This window comes from Galleria mellonella, unplaced genomic scaffold (assembly GCF_026898425.1).
Source record: "Galleria mellonella isolate WM207_F2 unplaced genomic scaffold, CSIRO_AGI_GalMel_v1 utg33, whole genome shotgun sequence".
In the NCBI taxonomy this organism is placed as follows: Eukaryota; Metazoa; Arthropoda; class Insecta; order Lepidoptera; family Pyralidae; genus Galleria; species Galleria mellonella.
Genome location: NW_026442079.1, coordinates 905,403 through 926,023, shown reverse-complemented (window position 1 = coordinate 926,023; position 20,621 = coordinate 905,403). Strand labels below are relative to the sequence as shown.

General features: G+C 32.9%; 1 protein-coding gene across 5 annotated transcripts in view; it reads right to left on the bottom strand.

The window, feature by feature from the left end:
• Nucleotides 1-20,621, bottom strand: part of LOC113518917 (homeobox protein araucan-like) — a 132,229-nt gene that overhangs the window by 69,252 nt on the left and 42,356 nt on the right. For 2 of the 5 annotated variants that reach the window (XM_031911376.2, XM_026903949.3), the window contains exon 1: nucleotides 7,533-7,853. The exons of the other annotated variants lie outside the window; for them this stretch is intronic. In XM_031911376.2, the coding sequence (XP_031767236.1) occupies nucleotides 7,533-7,592 (60 nt within the window). In that variant the 5' untranslated portion in view covers nucleotides 7,593-7,853. Of the gene's footprint in view, nucleotides 1-7,532; nucleotides 7,854-20,621 lie in introns of those variants that run through there. 5 annotated transcript variants of the gene reach the window in all.

Genomic DNA, 20,621 nt, shown 5'->3' with positions numbered 1-20,621 from the left:
GTTTTTATGGTTGTGGATCTGCATCTGATTATAAAATATTACTATTGACATTTCTTCTTAATAATAATAATTAAAATAAAAAATATAACAAATCATTAAATTAAGGATCTATAATGTAAAAAAAAAACGAATGAAACACATGATCCAAACAATTTTACAGTACAACATAAAAATAACATTAAATAGGTGCTGCTTAAAAATTAGAAATTAAACAGACATTGTATTTACATTTGCCAAAATATATAATATAAAAAATGCTCACGACTATAATGCCTAATAGGGTAGTCAGACGCATCTGTCGACTGTTGCCGTTGTAAAGTATGTAGCACTTGAGATGCCTACAAAAGAAAAAGAACCTGCAAAAGAAAGCAATAGAAATTGTCTTCTTTATACTGAGTGAAGCGTAATTAGACAATAAACGTTCAATTACAGATTAAAAGACTAGGAAATAAAATACCTGCAAATAGAAATACTTGTACACTCGTATAATTATACCATATAAGGCTCAACTATTTACTTGGAGTCAGTTAAGCCAGCGAATCACATTATTAGTACAATTTACTCAGAAATTGTGTCTAACTACGTAAAAACATTTAAGTATCTACCTTATAAAGTTAGAAAGATGCCACGAGACATCGTTGTCGAAGAAGAATTTCAATAAAGAAATAAATTTAACTACCTTTTTTTATAGACATGTACAGTTTCATACAATTATAATAAAATAAATTTTCTATGAGAACAACATAATCCTTAAAGTGCCTACAGTAGGAGAACGTTACGGATAATAATATAAATAGCAACCCTATCTGCGTTGAAGATATTTGGTGTGAGACCTGATAAGTTAGGGATAGTAGGTCAGTTAGCTCACTATGACATATTCATCAGAAATTAAGGAAATTAATTCAAAATTAATAAGCAACGGTCCTGAGCCAACTGCATTTCAGGTCGTCACTCCATCAAACTATGTCGATCTCTTTGGTACTCATCATCTTATCAGCTGTTAACTGACCACTACTGAACATAGGCCTCCTCCTTAAGGGAATGTTTTTTTTTTATACAACTTAGAATGGCAAACAAACTGACGGCCCACCTGATGGAAAGTGGTAACCGTCGCCTATAGACATGAGCAGTACTATGGACATAACAGAGTATACTGTTTCGCCCATGATATCCCCCATGCGTTGCCATTCCTGAGGACTCAGGTGTTATTCCTCTGTACCCAGTAAATTCACGCCATATCCCACCCTTCAAACCGAAACACAGCCATGCAAACACAAACGCTTTACGGTTGAAACACGAATGGGACAGAAGTACCCAAGCAATCGACTTTTGTACAAAGTCTCCCTCTGGTGAATGTATGTATGTATGTATATAAAGTATTGTAATAAAGTATATACATATAAATGTTACTATAATATAAAAGCCCATACAAAATCTTAGGAGTTACCAGTAAATCTTGCGATTTAACAGCATAAGTTCATAAATGTAATTATTTTATAAAAGATCATTTTGGGATTTTCACTAAACCAAACATTTTCTGACCATAAGTATGAGCACCTCGCACTGAACGTATCTTAATTTTATGTCTGTTTTTTTTTTATATCTACCACATCGTAAATATAGAAAATTTTAGATTTTCCGTAATTCGGGTTTTTACAGTAACAGACATAATACTACGCATTAAACATTTAGACATGTTTAATGCGTAGTATTCGTCCTCGTGATCAAAAAGATAGATTAAGTTAAATTTTATTTGGTAAAGGCCCAAAATTCTTTTCTATGAAAAATCCTAATATTTACCATCTGAAGTTGGTAAAACTTAAAATTTACCAATATACGGGTGTTTACAGTAACATATACGCCGGATAAAGGAGTTTTGGGATATCTATTAATACAATGAATATGTATTTAGTAATTATATGATTATTTAGCAATTATGCTACTACTTCTAATTATGCTTCATACTCACAATGCAATTATAGCATATCAATTCAGTTCATATCGATAATTTTGCACTTCCTACAGTAAAACCTGTAATCTACGTACCGTTTTATAAATGCTTATCAGCATATCTAAAGAAGCATTATACTATAAATAATACAGTATGGGATCCATGGATAAATTTTCTAAAATCTAGATTTCAATAACGTTGTTACATAAAGTAATTAAATTGTACCTACACAATCATGCTTAGATAACAGATAAGTGTATTCGCCTAAATCCTTGCTTTTAAGAATTTGTTTACGCCAACAATGTTTCTATATTTTTAAAGGTAAAAAATCAAGAATATTTTGGATTTAATATTAAGCAGCAGTATTTCCGAACTGATACGACATCGTCACCTTCAAGAAAAGAGCACTTTCCTTTTTAAAAGGCTGAAAGCACTTCTGTAATGCCTCTGGTGTTGCTTACCATCACCAGGCGTTACTCACTTATCATCAGGTGACTCGCATGCTCGTTTGCCCCTTGTATTATAAAAAAAATGCATTAAGATGGAAAGGTGTATCCACCTATGCTAATGGCATACAACGGCAGGGAACTGGGGTGAAAGGGTTTGTTAGTAATGCGAGCTACCAGTGCCTTTGCTAGCAATGTGACCTAGAAGGGAAAAGGGATTGTTAATAAAGGAGTCTAATACTCTCATTGCTAGCAAAATACCCTATCAAGTCGACATCCACGAGGTTCCCCCTGGAAACCATTGTGATTAAGTCTTATTGAAATCGCCACAGTAGGTCAACTGACTTGCTTTCATTCTCATCTATCATCTCTTATTGGCGGGGTACCAACGAATACTGATAGCGCAAGCAGGGTTACCATGCCATTTTCACTCATAAAAAATATACCTGGAAACCATCCTACTGAATTTCATCACGATGGGCTAACTGACCTGCCTTTTCATTCTCAACTGTTGCCCTGCCAGCGTATACCGTTAGTGCAGGTGGGGTTACCATTCCATTATCATCCATTAAAAAAACATAACGGTAAATAAACATGACGGTTTCCAGAGGGATCACGTCAATGTAATAGAATAATGTAATAAGTAAAAATAGTGACAAACGTTCACACTACTATAAATCCCTCACTTATAATAATATTATATATATATATATATATATATATATATATATATATATATATATATATATATAAGGTATATCAATATTTAAACCTGCTTACTAATTATCTAAGTAGACTGACTTATTTATTCACTGAAATGACTTAGCATAATTATAGACCTCGTGTCTACATTGATGGCCTAGTATATAATACATACTAGGTCAACATAAGTAACAGTAACCTCTATTCCAAATCAGAAACAAGCGAACAAGGTTTAGTGGTGAAAGAAATGGAAATCAATCAGTCAATCAAATCAACAATCAAAAACAGTTTAGTTATTAAAATAAACTTAATTCTAAACGCTTTTAAATTTCAAAACGATTTTTTCTGTTAATGTCTGCTGTTCTAAGCATAATTTTTTCTTGAGAATATTTGGAAAAAAATATTTTTTATAAACATCACTGCTCTACGATTTTCGCTTGTAATTGGTCCACAAAACATGTGAAATTCCTGTTAACGTTATATAATTATTATATTGTTGAAAATTATAAACGTTTTTCAAAAAGATATTCAATTATTAAATTTATATTTAATTATGTATTTTTTTAAGAAAATATGTAATAATTTATAACTATTAGCATATTATTAAACAATTTTAATGTTGATAATGAACATTTTAAACAAATTATATTGTCCTTAGTATCATTTTCGTAGGCCGATTGCACTTTAATATAAAAAATAGGTATCCTACTACATTAATATATTATATTAGATGTATAAAATATAGAGATATGAAATATTTCTACAAGCTAGCTAAGTTAACAATGCAAAGAGATTATAAGCAACAAATATATCTAAACACTACATAGTATAAAACAAAGTCCCTTCCGGCTCTCTACCCTTATGTATGATCTTTAAAACTACGGAAAGGATTTTAATGCGGTTTTTTTAATAGATAGAGCAATTCAAGAGTAAGTATACATATAAATGTATAATATAGTAAAGAAACAGCATATCTGTTTATTATCAGCATTGCACCCATACGAATCCGGGGCGGGTCGCTAGTTACATTATATGACATATTTCTCTTTAGGGACGTAATATTAGAAATGACACTAAAGTTAAACATAACTAATGATAAATGGCAAGATATATTAATAAATAATAACGAATATTCTTTTATTCAAATAAACATAATAATAAGCATTTTTGATTTGTCATTTTTTTATGAATCTACTGCCCAGTTCGGAATGCAATTTCAGCTAAAAGGAATGGATAAGAAACGCAGCTGTTGTTTTTATTTCAAATGACAGTTAAATTTACAACAAAATCATATTAAATATTTTAGTAGGTATATTTGTGACTACGCTTTAGTTGTCTCCATAGATGCAACTTAAATGGTTACTGACCAACATATTTTATTATAAGGATTGTTTAACAATATTATCAGAAATTTATTATTATGGATATCTTAACTATACTCATGGGGGGTATCATGGGCGAAACAGTATACTCTGTTATGTCCATGGTACTGTTCATGTCTATAGGCGACGATTACCACATTCCATCAGGTGGGCCGTCAGCTTGTTTGCCATTCTAAGTTGTATAAAAAAAAAAAAAATTATTTGTAAGTTAAGTAAGACGCTCATTTTTTAAGAGCACGATGGCTCTACATTTAATATTTATTACATACAAATACAATTGTATAAGTTAGTACTCGTATATTACTTTTAAGAAATACTACAATCAAAGGCGAACTTACTTTTAACTTTGTACAAAAGTCGATTGCTTGGGTACATCTGTCCCATTCGTGTTTCTACCGTGAAGCAGTTGTGTTTGCATGGGTGTGTTTCGGTTTGAAGGGTGGGATATGGCGTGAATTTACAGGGTACAGAGGAATAACATCTGAGTCCTCAGGAATGGCAACACATGGGGGGTATTATGGGCGAAATAGTATACTCTGTTATGTCCATAGTACAGCTCATGTCTATAGGCGACGATTACCACTTCCCATCAGGTGGGCCGTCAGCTTGTTTACCATTCTAAGTTGTATAAAAAAAAAGATCTTTTCCAGTTTTGAAAGAGCATCAGTAATGTAAGAAAATATTGAGAATAGATATTTATCAAAGTATATAAGAAATTTGCCGAGATTTGTTTATAATTCGATAGAGAATTTAGAACTACGGATTTTAATAATTTCTTTTGTGCTTTTACGCTAGAGGACAGGGTTTCTATTTAGACAAATCTAATAAAACTCTAACACCGGCTCTCTGTAAGTGCCGCTCATTTTGTAAGTGCTTTAAAAGCTCTGAGATATTTGCTGGAATTGGTGCATCTTTAGTATTGAACGCTGTTATAAAATATATGGGTCATAATTTGGATGCTGCAACTCTATTCATGAATTATCTTTATAGTTTGTTTATAATATGATGGGATAATCATTAAATTAACGAATGAAAATAAAACTGGGAAACGTATAATAAGTAAGTACAAAATAAACTGTTTGTTGCGCTCAAATAATATTTCAAGTAATAATTTTGAACCTTAAGTATTGTTATGTAGAATTGCGTGTATATTACATAATTGTGTTGTACTTTTGTAAATAGATATATAAAAATATTTTTAGATTTAAATAATACAATATTACCTACATTTTAAGATTTCTTATAGATAAGTTTATTCAGGGAACAGTTTATGTATATTATATAGTTATATAAAATTATATATTAATTTTATTATGCGTTTATTTTTTCTTAATTTTCTTAATATTGCGACGGGACTTTTAAAATATTGACTATCTCTTTATATTAGCTTGCATTTTAGAACCTAAACGATTATATATAAATTGTATTAAAATATATATAATAAATGATATAAAATAATCTTGTATAAAACAAACCGCTCAGTCGGACTAGTTAATTCAACAGTAATCTGTCGTCGACCGCTGTGTTCTCGCGGTTATGTGTAGATTAATCTCTATTATTAAGATTAATAACAGACTATATAATTGAAACAACAAAATAATAACTAAATATTTTAATTGCGGCAGCTGCGTGAGTAATTTTGTTTCTTAGGATTTAATTTGCGGATGTGTAATATTATAAAGTCCATAAAGGTAAGAAATTAACAACCGAAAAGTTTTAGATTGAATTCCCATAATATTCTTATCCTTTTTATATATCTCTACACCACTATCTACGGAAATTACATAGTTCTCTTAATAAAAATTAAATAAGTTATAAAACTAAATAATTTTGTGTAGTGTTTAGCAAGTTTCAATACTAAGTAAACGCATTCAGTTGTAGGCCTACTTACCTACGTACAAACGAATCAATGCTACCTACAAAACCTACAAAAGAATCATTGTTACTTATTGTTATTAATAATATGAGACAATCATTATAACAACTATTATTTAAGTATCTGTTATCTGCACTATAAATACATTTTTATATTTTATTTTTTAGTTTTGACATGTTACTGAATCAAACACAAAAAATATGGAAACCGAACGTGGTTTAACTCCTAATGTTTAAATAATAATAGAATACGGGATTTTATTTTAACTTTACATGACAATATACCGTTTACTTAACGTAGATATAAAAAACACTCGAATTATATAGGTATTTTCATGTAAGTTTACAATTTTTTACTTATTTATGTTGAAATTACTAAATACCTATCTTTGTGCTTATATTTCGAACTAATTGATGAAGAAGAATATTTTACCTCGGTACCTAGATACGCAAGTAGTTAAATATATATAAAAGATTAATAAATGAATTTATTTACCTAACCGTTTCTTTTTATGTAAAAGTAGATAGGCATACCTATTCGTAAATATAAATTGACTACAAAATTTTATGAAAACAAATTTTGTTGCCTGTATTATTAATTACTAACTTTAATAAATTCTTAATTGTTCAAATGAAGCTCTATCTATGTTTCTACTAATTCATTATTAGCTATTCTTCTATTTATCTAAACTTACCTTTAATTACCAATCTAAATAGAAACTAAGCTCTATGTTACACAAGTAATGTATCTTTCTATTGTAATTATGAGTAGATAATATCTATATTTTTTGTACACTATAATTATTATGATATTACCTATTAGAATTATTTCTATTATAGTAAAAAAGAAAAAATTCTAATAAGTAATAGATAGGTTAATGATTATCCCCATCTGTTTGAAAGGGCTCTATATGTAAAACAAGATATTTCTGTTGAAACATAATCATAATTCTATGTATTTTCTTATAGATATATCTATGAATATCCACAATAATTTGTTAGATACCATGATAACAACATCTCTATCTTTGTTTACCCATTTAGTATCATATACAATAGATATTATCTTTTTACTTATAGTTCAACTATGTACCTACATTTGTCATTATGACTATTATATGTATCTTTCCCGTAGGATAAAACTGCATTGTGTTAAATAATATAAAATAGACTGACCTGCGAGGCGGGCGGGTATGAATAGCCAAATTGCGCGTACGCTGCCATCGGGACGATCATATGGGCGGCTTCACACAAAACACTGTCTCTCAAAGTCAATACAAGGACGTTTAGTTTTCCTAACTAAAATCTAGTGCGAATTAAGTTAACGTATCACAGATGTTTTGCGCGACGGCTGCGCAGCGCGCTGCCATAACTGCGCGTCAGCGTGGCGGTGCGCGCGCGCTTCGCATGCCGGACCCTGTGGTCGTGTGCAAGCGGCCTATACCTTGTTCACGCGATCGAGTCTCGACATCGACTGGCGCGCGAACTACGCCCGACGCCCCTCCGACGTAGGAGAGAGCCAATTTCAGCCCGCCTCTGAGGCGGAGACCTCCCAACCCCACCAATCACGATGCAAATTTTCTGTCCTTTTCAAGACTCCGAATAGAAGAGCGAGTTTTCATTGGCCAACCACATCCCCACCATCCGTACGCCCCGCCCGCTCAAAGAGTGCCGCCTTCGGTCGGGTGGGGCGCGGGAAAAAAGCGGCAGACTCGAGCCGACTTGATAATGTTTATGGGTTTCCGTCGAGACAACCCGCTAGCGCTGTACCGCGGCAAACAAATCCGTAGTGGCAAAAAATGGCTCGGCCGAGGACAAGTTGTTCACCTCGTCAGATTTACGAACATCGCAACGTAGAATTAAGAGTCGAGTTTTTGTAATACATGTCTGTATTCAAGACAGCTTTCGTATGAAATTTATTGATTGGTTATTTCTTTTTTTAGTATCCACAGGGAAATGTTTAAAACATTTCACAAAAAAAATAAAAAAAATGTATTTTGGTAAACAGTGAACTGTTTACTATTACCAGGTGCAATTAGATAATTACAAATAGATCGCATGATATGTCGATATTTAGATAAAAGTACCTATCTAATATTGTTAAGAAATCGTCGTGTTGTTGTTAAGAATCAATAAATCTATCAACATCTACCTATTTGCCTCTTTTTATTCGTATAAACCAAACAATACGTATATAGAGTCTGACAGTAACATTTTGCATTTTTTTAATAATTTAAAAGATGCCGTTACCGTTTCTTTTGTATACCTCCCCCGTAAGATACTTGGCATAAACATAGAGAGACGTACATAAGAATTTAATTTGGATGTCAGAACATCTGACAGGAAAAAGATTCGAAAGATAAAAACTGTGCAGAGGTTTTGTTACAACAATAAATAGATGACAATAGATAAATTAAAATTTGTTTTCAGAGATGAAAACAAATTTTGCAGCACACAAATTAGATAAAGATATTAAAGTAGGTAGGTGCTCCTTACCAATCTACTGTTATTAAGGCTTTAGGTACCTAATAAATAATTTTCAAACATGCCTGCAGATTATTACCTATTATTAATAGTAAAGTTTAACTATACGTAAAATATGTAGTTAAAATATATGTAGTTAGGTATAGATATAGAAAATATTAGCACAGAATAGATATTATACTATATAATAAAATAGATAATATTATATTTATATTCTATATATATATATATATATATATATATATATATATATATATATATATATATATATATATATAGTATAATGTTAAAAAACTATCTATCGTTTTTGTAAAATATCTGAATTTATATCTAATTAAAATATACATTGTAATCGCCACTCCAAAACACTAAGTAGGTATACAAAAAATTATAAAATGATGAAAACCTATGCAAAAGTCAATAGTTTCTTTGATAGGTATTTATTATATTAAGTATTGTATCTGCAAATTTGAAATATAATTAAGATTTTCATTCATTAACCGACTTAAAAAAGAAGGAGTTTCTCAATTCGATTGTATTTTTTTATGTTTGTTACCTCATAACTCTGTCAATTCAAAACCAATTTGTAAAAGTCTTTTTTATATGAAAGGATATACTTACGGATTAGTTTCATAGAAATTTTATAAAAATTAGTATAGTAGGTACTTTAATATTTAGACTAATATAACCGGTTTAGTCTGAAGTCGGTTTTTTTGTGAGACACAATCTTTAATTATTTTAATTTGATTTTGTTTATTTACTTGAAGTAGCAAATAAGATTTCATGTCTAACGTAAAGTACCAAGTAACCATCGTCTACACTTTCAGATAAACAGCGTTACAGACGCCACAGAGTACCTATATTGCGACGCCCATAATACCCTCCATTCCCGTGGTCTAAACTGTCAGGTATAATGCAATATTGTATTGTATTAGCCATTAATTGTCCATCACTGAACATAGCTTCCCCCATAAGAGGAGTTTTGCCAGTAATTGTCACGCTTGGCCAGCGGATTGGCAACCGCAGTTTGGGTTTTAATGATGTTTTAAGAAAGACGGTGCGGCCCATCCTTCGACAATAAGCTCCCTTTAGTCGCCTCTTACGATACCCACGAGAAAGGAAGTGGTGGCATATTCTATGCTGGGGCCTGCACAACTTCAATCTTACTGCCCTTCAAATCGAAATACACTCATAAAAAAAAACTACAAAAGTAGCTAAATTATGGACAGTACAGTGCCTATCAGGTACGCCTAATATTTGTATAAAGTTTCTCTGTGATTGAACATCTACGAGTAGTTTTTTTTTTTATACAACTTAGAGTGACAAACTAGCTAACGGCCCACCTGATGGAAAGTGGTAACCGTCGCCTATAGATATGGGCAGTACCATGGACATAATAGAGTATACTGTTTCACTCATGATACCCCCCATGCGTTGCCATTCTTGAGGACTCAGGTGTTATTCCTCTGTACCCTGTAAATTCACGCCATATCCCATCCTTCAAATCGAAACACAGCCATGCAAACACAACTGCTTCGCGGTAGAAACACGAATGGGACAGAGGTACCCAAGCAATTGACTTTTGTACAAAGTCTCCCTCTGGTGTTCGATTCGATTGACTTGATCAATGGTATATTAAATGTGTCATTTGGTTGATACAGATTGACTGATTAGCAGATTTTGTTAAAACCTACCCACAGATTACAACTCATTTATATATTTATGTATAGACATTATTGTGCTTATATACATATGTTTAGTATTTACATTTATTTATTTTTACGCGCCACCTACCCATTCATTCTTTCTTTCTATTCAAAGATTGTGTGGAGATAGATTTCTTAGCAATAAAACTGCCTTTTGTACTACACCATGTAGGTATAATGAAAATCTTTTAACAATTTATGCAATCTTGATGTAATAAAGTGTTAAATAAATATTTCCCTCCTTCAGCTTCTGAATTTCTTGTGACAATAAAAGATTATTGCCATCTAGTGGCACGTTACTGTAACAAATTTGATAGCACAACTCGGCACTGTACTATGCACTATTCGGTTATAGCATTCTTTGAACTGTTTGGATAGCTCATTGCCACTTCAGTTTGCTGATGGTTGCCACTGTGATCACTTTAAATGATTAATATTTGAATGCTGATATCCGTATTTCAATTTTATCATGTAGGTATCTAAACTTCGAGCATTACTTTCTCTATCAGTTAATATTTGACTTGGAGCTTTATATTATGATCGTAGATACCTATTTCGAATAGTTTTGATCAGTGAAATATTAAGAAGACGCAATTTAATTTTTATTTTTACTATAACAATAAATGGTTAAAAATAACTTTGATAAAAATATATGCCATTATCAATATCTCATTACAATGCTTTTAAAGTTAGCTAATAAATTCATAGGTGCCGACCTAGATGATATACCTAGATAGAGTGTCTCCATACAAATGCTTTGAGAAAATCGGGCGTACTTTTTTTTCAATTCTGCGTGATAAATAGTTATGAGTGTTTCCTTTATAACTTCTATACTTATTTTGTTTTATAATTATTGCGTCTTTTTAATACGTAAATATTCATTTTAATCATAAAATAATACGTCAAGATACATTGTATGCGTAAGTATATAGAACACTAATAAAAAAAACGAGTTAGCTAACTTGAAAATTAGCTGACAAAAGGTTGAGCCGTTTTTGAGAGTCGATGCATTATCTATGTACCTAATCTAAGGTGCAAACCTACTCATTCAATTAAATACATCTGCGTGTAAAGATTAATTTAGTAAGATATATAAAATAAAATAAATGTCTTATTTAGGCTAGTCTAATACCATAACGAAACCTACAAATACGAAATACTAAAATGTCTCTACATTTTAGTAAGGGAGGTACTCGTACTCAAACATCCTTGTAAGTTGTAAAACACAGATAACTTGGAAAACGTCATTTTAACTTTTAACCCTTCAAATTCGCAAGCTCGTTTAATTCGGACTCGATAGGAGAGGTTGTCACCACAACAACCCTAAAGAGCTCGCTTGTGACTCTACGTGAATATTCAATTAACCATAGTTATACTGATTTCGTATTAGAAGACAAGATTTGAATAGGAATTCCAAATAAATGTTATATTTATAGATAAGTTACATATATATAACCATATATTGCTAAGAGTAAATATATATAACTATATAATTATACAAAAAAAATTGTATTTAAACGTTGAAAAAATTATTAAATATTGTAACAGCAACATGATAATTTTCTTAATTATCTACTTACTTGCTAAAACAAGAATTCTATTCTGCAGTTAGGTATGTTAATAAAATTTCGTACCGAAGTGTTTCTATTTTACTGAACTAGGTATTATCTTGCGGAAACCCATATCACTGGTTATTTGATTAGATTTTTTTTTATTCCCCTACCATTAATATGTATGTGACTACCAACACTCAAAGACTGGCCACCATTGTTGCTACCAGAAGTTCCACAACCTTCCATATTAGCTATCAATCTCCGACTGCGATTTTGCTCACGCGCGTTTTGCAACAAGCAAATTATTATTAAATCGCTGCTCAGTCTAGTGTTAACTGTACATCACCGAAACTGAAAATTTTTGACCATGTTGACGTATTCGTATCTTTTGGTAGGGGAACTAGATCGATGGCTAATATGGAAAGATGTAGATCTTCTGATAGTAATAGTAGTGGTTAATCTTCGAGTGCTGGCAGAGAGACATTTTTTTTTTTATTTATTTATTTAACACTTTATTGCACAAACATAACATGATTTGTTAAACAATGTTCAATACGTATAGTGTAGTACAAAGGCTGTCTTATTGCTAATGACATTACTAATGATAGCGAAATTAAGCAAAATAATTCTAATCAAATAACTAACGAAGTGTTTTTACCAAACGGTAGAAATACTTTTGCATAAACTTTGTTAGTAGAAAATATTTTAATATTATTTAATATTTTATTGCATTATTCGTGTTCAAAATATCAAGTTCCATGTCGGCTCGATTTTTAACGCCTACTACTACTATTGATAAAGTATATGTAGCATAACGCACAATTTTAGTCAATAAAAAATAAACTATCAAATAAAAAAATTAACAGGAAGTAAACATGAAATTGTAAGAAATCACAGTTTATTTGCCTAAGTAGAAATTTCACCGAAAGCAGTTCACGAAATCATAAAATTGAGGTTTATATGAACTCATTATTGTAACCACAATATTAACAGTTGTAAACGCCCAGTCGCGCTTTATAAAGAATAATCCGACCTCTCATTTCCCTCGTCATCGTGAAAAAAAAGTTTTGTGTCACTAATTGCGTATCCATAGCTGTAGTATCAACACATCCGATCACTCGTTCTGCGAGATTTTCGGTCGTGTTATTGCAAATGCATCCTTTCACGAGAGACATAAGACGTCTATTGGGTAAATCTCGCACCGAGTACTGGCGCCAAGACATCTGTCATCGTTAATAACAAACAATTTCAGGCAATTTCACATTTTTGGAATATAGAAGAGCACCCAGGCGTCGCCCTCTCACGGCAGGAAGTGTCACAAAAAGCAACACTAAATAAAGTAGTGGTTGACATGTTAAGTTTTTGCTGGGCTCGCTAATTACTCGGGCGCGAAGGTACATGCATGCGTGTTTGCGTGAACCGAACCGTCGCCGTCGCGTCGTCGGAGCGAACGTTAGCAGTAAATGCTAGCAGTTTAGATATTTATGAACATGTGTATGTAATTAATTTTTACGATGGATCAGATAACGGAATCGGTAGGGCGATACGCATGTCACAGTATCTTAGGGCGACGTCGAATAAAGGTTAATTAGCGGCTGAGGAGTTTTTCCGCGGGTCGGTTGCCGTCGAATAATGAGGAGCAGAGGTTGCGGCCGCGACCCGCGCCTCCCAGACAATGGCCCGTTTGACTGCGCCGCCGACGTGTAAACATCGCTCACCAAACGAATTTCCATAGAAAGCACTTTAAAAATCGATTAGTCAGGTTAGAAAAACAGGGAAACTCGATTTGGTGGGGCACCAGACACGGATATAAATTAGGAGAGCCCGCGTTTAATCCGCTTACGTGAATAATCCTTTTGTTACAATTTGATGCTATGTACGAAGATAGATAAAGGGCTCAGAGCAGCATAATATATGGCCCGTGTAGCGGTGTAAAAGATGGTACATTAGCCGTTTCGTTTTTGTGGAGAGCCTTAAGTTGGGTGTGCGGCGCGGTAACGACGCCGCACGATTTAACAGCCTCTCTGATTTTATTGCTGTTTCGTATGACGGCTAAAGATTCGTCGAGATAAATTTTAATTTCCGATATTAAATCTACGAAAAATCTATATTTTATAGTCAAACAATGCAGTAAATTAATTCAAGTGAGTCAAAATAAATTTAAACATTCTGCACGTACTCATCTATAGGTGCCTATCTATACAAGAACATAGTACACGATACCCTCCGAGTAAAAATGCGATACCATATCCACGCATTAATTCGCATTAATTAACGCGCCCTAAAAAGCCAAAAAGTAATCTTTACCAAAAACAATGGAGGCAACCTTTTTACGGTAGCGAAAAACGCGCATAGATACATGTGTTCGGGGAGGGCGCTGCGTACATCATGTTTATTCGTTGATTAAACATAGCCCGCCGCAATGCGCTTGCAACCGACTGGACATATTACCAAGCCTCGAATTCTGATTGTTTAGAGAATTTATTACTCCGGTGCCTTGTACAGTTAATTGAATTCGGCCGTAGAATAGGCTCGGGTGAATTGCGTTGCCGAGCGACGTATCTTCGATGCTCCGACCGTTTTTGTTAAACCCATCATGGGTTAGATTCTGATGTGATTCAGCCAGAATTAATACTCCTAAATATTTTGTGCAGTATGTACAAGCAAAAATTTACACATTTTTTTAAGAAAATTTACACTCTGGCTCAGAGGTAATGCACATAAAATTTCACCTAAGTTGGGTATGTTCTTAAAATAGATATTCTTAAGTCATTGTGTAATTTCATATATTTCATTGATAATAATGTTTTTATGAAAATGTATAAATTTCATATTATAGACAGATATAAGCAATAAAAATATATTAACGTTAAAAATCTGTACAACTCTTTATTAACACTTATATAATATTATTGATATTCAATTGCATGAATGCAGCATATATTTTTTGCTAATAATAATAAATAAAAGGCTAAATAAAATTAGTAAGTAGATATATAGGTAAATAATTGAAGTCTAATATAATAAAAACAAACTATTCAATTGCGTTTATAATTCTTTTTTTTTATTCAATCATATCATTATATTATTCTCCAGAATAAACTCTTATCAAGTTGTTTTTAATTAAATAACGTATAAAAATATGAATTAATAATGAAACACTAATTTAAATTCACCAAAAGACAAATAGACGCGAGCTCTTTATTCTCGTATATTAATTTATCAAATCTGCCTCTCGATTATATCTTTCAACCGGGCCCATTAATTATTTATCAAGTTAACGCTCATTATCTAAAAACAAAACACTATTTTTTTCATTGTTAATACCATGTGGTCATTAATCATAAAATATAACAACTGGTTAGTTACCGCGAGAACTCAACCTACATACATTTTATAAACTATACTATTTCTCGTCTATACTAAAATGAACTTTAAAATACTGATACTGTAATGGATTAATTACGAGAATAAAATACCTTGGATTTAGTTAATGCAATTATATTATCATAATAATGAAGAACTTTTATTTTGCTACACTTTTTCAGTACCTACTGTGTACCTAATGTGTCAACGCTTCAGTTAATTATTTTTAAATAATTTCATATTAGCTAGGTATTAGTAATTTATTAGTATTTTTAATATTTACAAGAATACGTTGTATTGAAATCAACAAATAACAACAATCATCCTGGAGAATTAATGAAGAAGAAATAACAAATTTACATTACAACAATAGCAAATGAATTAAAATTTACTTGAACACATAAAATTAGCAGCGATTAATACTAATTGCGACATGCATCATACTTATTTCTTTGTGTTTTATTCGACATAAAACATATTCCATTTACAACTTACTTAACCGTTGTGGTTTGTCAAGGTGTTACATATTGATGCTCATGGTATAACTACAAAAAAGAATAGGGGCCTATGTGTCACACGTAACAAACTGGAAGGCGATTTGTTGAAACGCATTAACCTGAAGGCCGGCGATCGTTCTGCTCGATTGCTAAACTTTTTCATATAACTATTAGCAAACAATAATGTCTCATACGCGTACATTTTGCCCCACAAAAAAAAGCAGTGACGTCAAACGTAACAAAACACGGAAATTAAATATATTCATTCATTGAAAACACATCTACGAATTAATGACTAAATATATCATAGACACATAAGATTGAAAAAAAATTTTGAACGCGGAATCATATGTTGTAAATGTACAATAGATTTCGCTTTTTAGTCGCAAAATTAATATGAAACTAATATGGGAGTAAACTACATATATTGAGTATTATAATTATCAACCAGCTTTTTGGCTACTAATTTGTATGCATTTTTTTTATAGAACTTAGAATGGCAAACAATCTGACGGCCCACCTGATGGAAAGTGGTAACCGTCGCCTATAGACATGAGCAGTACCATGGACATAACAGAGTGTACTGTTTAGCCCATGATACCCCCATGCGTTGCCATTCCTGAGGACTCAGGTGTTATTCCTCTGTACCCAGTAAATTCACGCCATATCCCACCCTTCAAACCGAAACACAGCCATGCAAACACAACTGCTTCACGGTAGAAACACGAATGGGACAGAGGTACCCAAGCAATCGACTTTCGTACAAAGTCTCCCTCTGGTGATGGATTTCAGATGTAGGAAAACCAATTAAATAGACCATTTTTGGAAGGTGTATCAAGATAAAACACACTAGTTTTTATCCTACGAGTACATTTAGGAACACAACCGTGAGAACCACATTCAATTCCATGCAGTAGATTATGCGTGATACCGGACAAATAGACAAAAGTTCTCAATAATATTATTTTAGTATTTTATTGGCTTTATTATCGACCTTATACATTTTTCATAATTATCTCCTATGTACATAGGAACAACAATACAAATATCATCTAGTAACTATTTTTAACCGATTTAAAACATAAGGAGGTTCTTAGTTAGTTGTCTTTTTTTTTTTTTATTTGTTACCTCGTAACTTTTTTTTATACGACTTAGAATGGCAAACAAGCTGACGGCCTACCTGATGGAAAGTGGTAACCGTCGCCTATAGACACGAGCAGTACCATGGGCATAACAGAGTATACTGTTTCCGCCCATGATACCCCCCATGCGTTGCCATTCCTGGGAACTCAGATGTTATTCCTCTGTACTCTGTAAATTCACGCCATATTCCACCCTTCAAACCATAACACAGCCATGCAAACACAACTGCTTCACGGTTAAAACACGAATGGGACAGAGGTACCCAAGCAATCGATTTTTGTACAAAACCTCCGTCTGGTATACTCCATCAGTTGTAGTAATAAAGCATCCGACATCGAGACTCCAGATATTATAGTTATTCATCTAAGATCGAATTCCTCAAAAAAAAAAGAAACAAAAAAACAACGTAGGTAATTAAACACCGAAAAACACATATTATAACAATAGCTGATTCTTTTCCGGAAGATAAACAAGGAACTTCTAGAACCTCAATGTTGACTACAATATGTCAACGCTACACCATGAACAATAAATAACCTCGACTGTTTCTAAGAAAATGAATGAAAAAAACATTAGTGTTATCAACGTGAGTGCCTCCGAACAGCCGATAGCCACATAAAATGAACATGTAGAAGCAAAAACGCTAACCCATCTGTCTCTAATAGTCTAGTTGGTTAATTCGGTGCTCGAGGGCTCTCTAATCGTCCAAGAGCATCATTCAAAAAAATCGCCCAAGTCCCGGATATTGGCGGAAGCGTGTTATCCACCACTTGCGTATCTGTTTTACACGTGTACGACTTGTTTACAGGGGGTTTCGTTGCTTTATCGCGTTAGAGAAAACGATTTTTTTTAATTAACGGTAACAGTGGCGTGCACGCGAGTTTCGGCGAGACGGCCGAGGCAGTTAAGGAAATGTTTGAAAAGAATGTTAAAATTACGTACCCGAGGAATGTTTTAGTGATGTAAATAAACCTCAATAAAATATTAATATATATGTACATATAGACCAACTATTTACTGCTAGTTTACATATTATTTCAAAGGTAGCCTTTCAACTGCGTATATTTGTAAAATAAAATAATTATTATTTCAACGAATCGTATTGCTGAAAATAAGTTTCTCTATTTGCCGCTAAACGTGGTCCTGAGTTTTCTGCATTCATATAGTATAGTACTATATAGTGATCCACCATTAATATTCAGAAATACTAATAAATTATTGACGTGGTTTTAATGTTTAATAGTTTAAAACGCTAGTTTCCTGTTTCTATTATAACAGTACCTATTTGCCTGAATGTGGTTTGATCTCGCCATAGAATGGGCCTAAGGATATTTAATGGTTGAGGGATGAGCAACAGCGTCCCTCCAAAGCCAAAGTCCACCACCAAAGCCTAACTGCGATTTTTTTTTGATGGGTAAAAATGATATGGTAGCCCCGCCTGCGCTGGGATACGCTGGCGGAGCACCAGTGAAGGGTGATAGATGATAATGAAAACAGGCCAGTTAGCCCGTCATGATGAATTCATCAGGAATTAACCAAGATAGTTTCCAGGGGGAACCGCGAAGGAGGTCGACCTGGTTGGGTATATTGCTAGCAATAGGATTCTCAGTCTCCATTACTAACAATCCCTTTCCCCCGCCTAACTGCGATTGCCGACCCGCCTGCCAAGCTTGCCAACTACTGGCAAAACCCCCAAAGGTAAGGCTTATGATCAGCAGTGGACAGTCAATGGCTGCTATGGATATAGTAGCTATTTATTTATCTTTTATTTACAGTACCTACCGTATAATTTAGTGTTAAGTAGGTATAATAGGTACCAAATAACAAATTGATTGCGATGTACATAGTACCTACCGTAAAAACTTCAAATGTGTATTTCCTACTATTATTAAAAATGCCAAAGTTTGTAATGGATGGTTGGTTTGATAGATGGCTGTTTGTTACAGTTTCACGCAAAAACTATAGAAAAGATTTGAATGATAACTTGATAGCTTAAGATATAATCTATACGTATGTACTATGTATACCAAGTTTTATTTAAATCACGCAGTTGCAGATACAGGTAGTTACAAAAAAATCCATCATTGAACTAGAGTAGTATTATTTATATTTTGCTATGAATAATATTATAAGTAAATTTAAGTACCTCCTAAATCATATAATTATAATGACCATTACCGAGGCAAATGTACGTAAAACACGCATTCTGAGGGTTTCGTATATTGTCTATTAAATTAGAGTATTCTAGGACAACCGGAAATACGACTTATAGAATAAGTATGATGTATTCCATTTAGGTATATACCTATTTGCTACACTGTCAATGCATGACAAGGTCGGTGGTTAACTTTCCCCATTAAAAATATTCCATTGAAAACGCAGCTTTAAAGAATGTTTGGTCCCATCATCATATGAGCCTTTAACTGTTCAGTGCTGAACATAAACCTACCCCTTGAAGAGGTTTGCCAGTAGTTACCACGGTTGGCGTGTTGGCAACCGCAGTTAGGCTTTAGAGATGTTTTAAAAGGGACGCTACTGTCCATCCGTCGCCTTCCCTTAGTTAATTCTTATGACACCCACGGAAAAAGAAGGGGTGACGTATTCTATGCCGAGACAACATAGCAATTTTTGGTCTATAGTTATTATGTTGTTATTGCTTATAAGAACTCAACCTCTTTAGGTTTTACGTAGCATTAAACATAGGAAACTGTGTTGAGCGAATTACTCGCCATTCTTAACACAAGATTTTATTTATCGAAATGTAACTCTACTAAATAACACCGTTATTTTATATATAGAATTCGCAGATATTAGCTATCTACTTTATCACACCTAATATACCTAATATACCTACTTCTACTAATATATTATTGAGAGATATTAAATTCAAAATTTCCAAAGTTTAAGTCCCCTTGTAGTAGCAAATCTCAGCACTGCATTATTTCAAACCCTTCACAGTTCAACATTTATCCTTCGATTGGATACCTATTTTAAAAATATCTTCGCAAATTCTGGTCGTACCTACTAGGTAGTTTCTCAGACAGTAAGAGCTTTTAGAGACGAACAACCAGGAATGCATTTACATGTCACACGATCCTATGGGAAAATCTGCATATGACGTTGATTGTACCCTTGTACACGCTGCGACTTACATATAATAATATGTATATATTACAACTAATCGATATAATGCCATTTAGCTGCAATTTGCTGATCTGTAATTCATCATATCTACATCTTTATAAATATCTACAATATACCAAATGTATGTAGATATACCCTAACTAATATATTGTACTAATTACTCACTAATTTAAATAAAATATAATCAATTTTGTTTTATTTTTATAGCGATTTCATCTGCTTTTATCACCAAGTTCTTGAAGATGTAAAATACGATTTGACCGTCTTGAGGTACGAATATCATACGAACTACGTAATCAATTAAAATATTGCTCTGTTTTTCCACTATTATTAATTTATATGAAAATTTAATTACTTTATATATACGTAGGC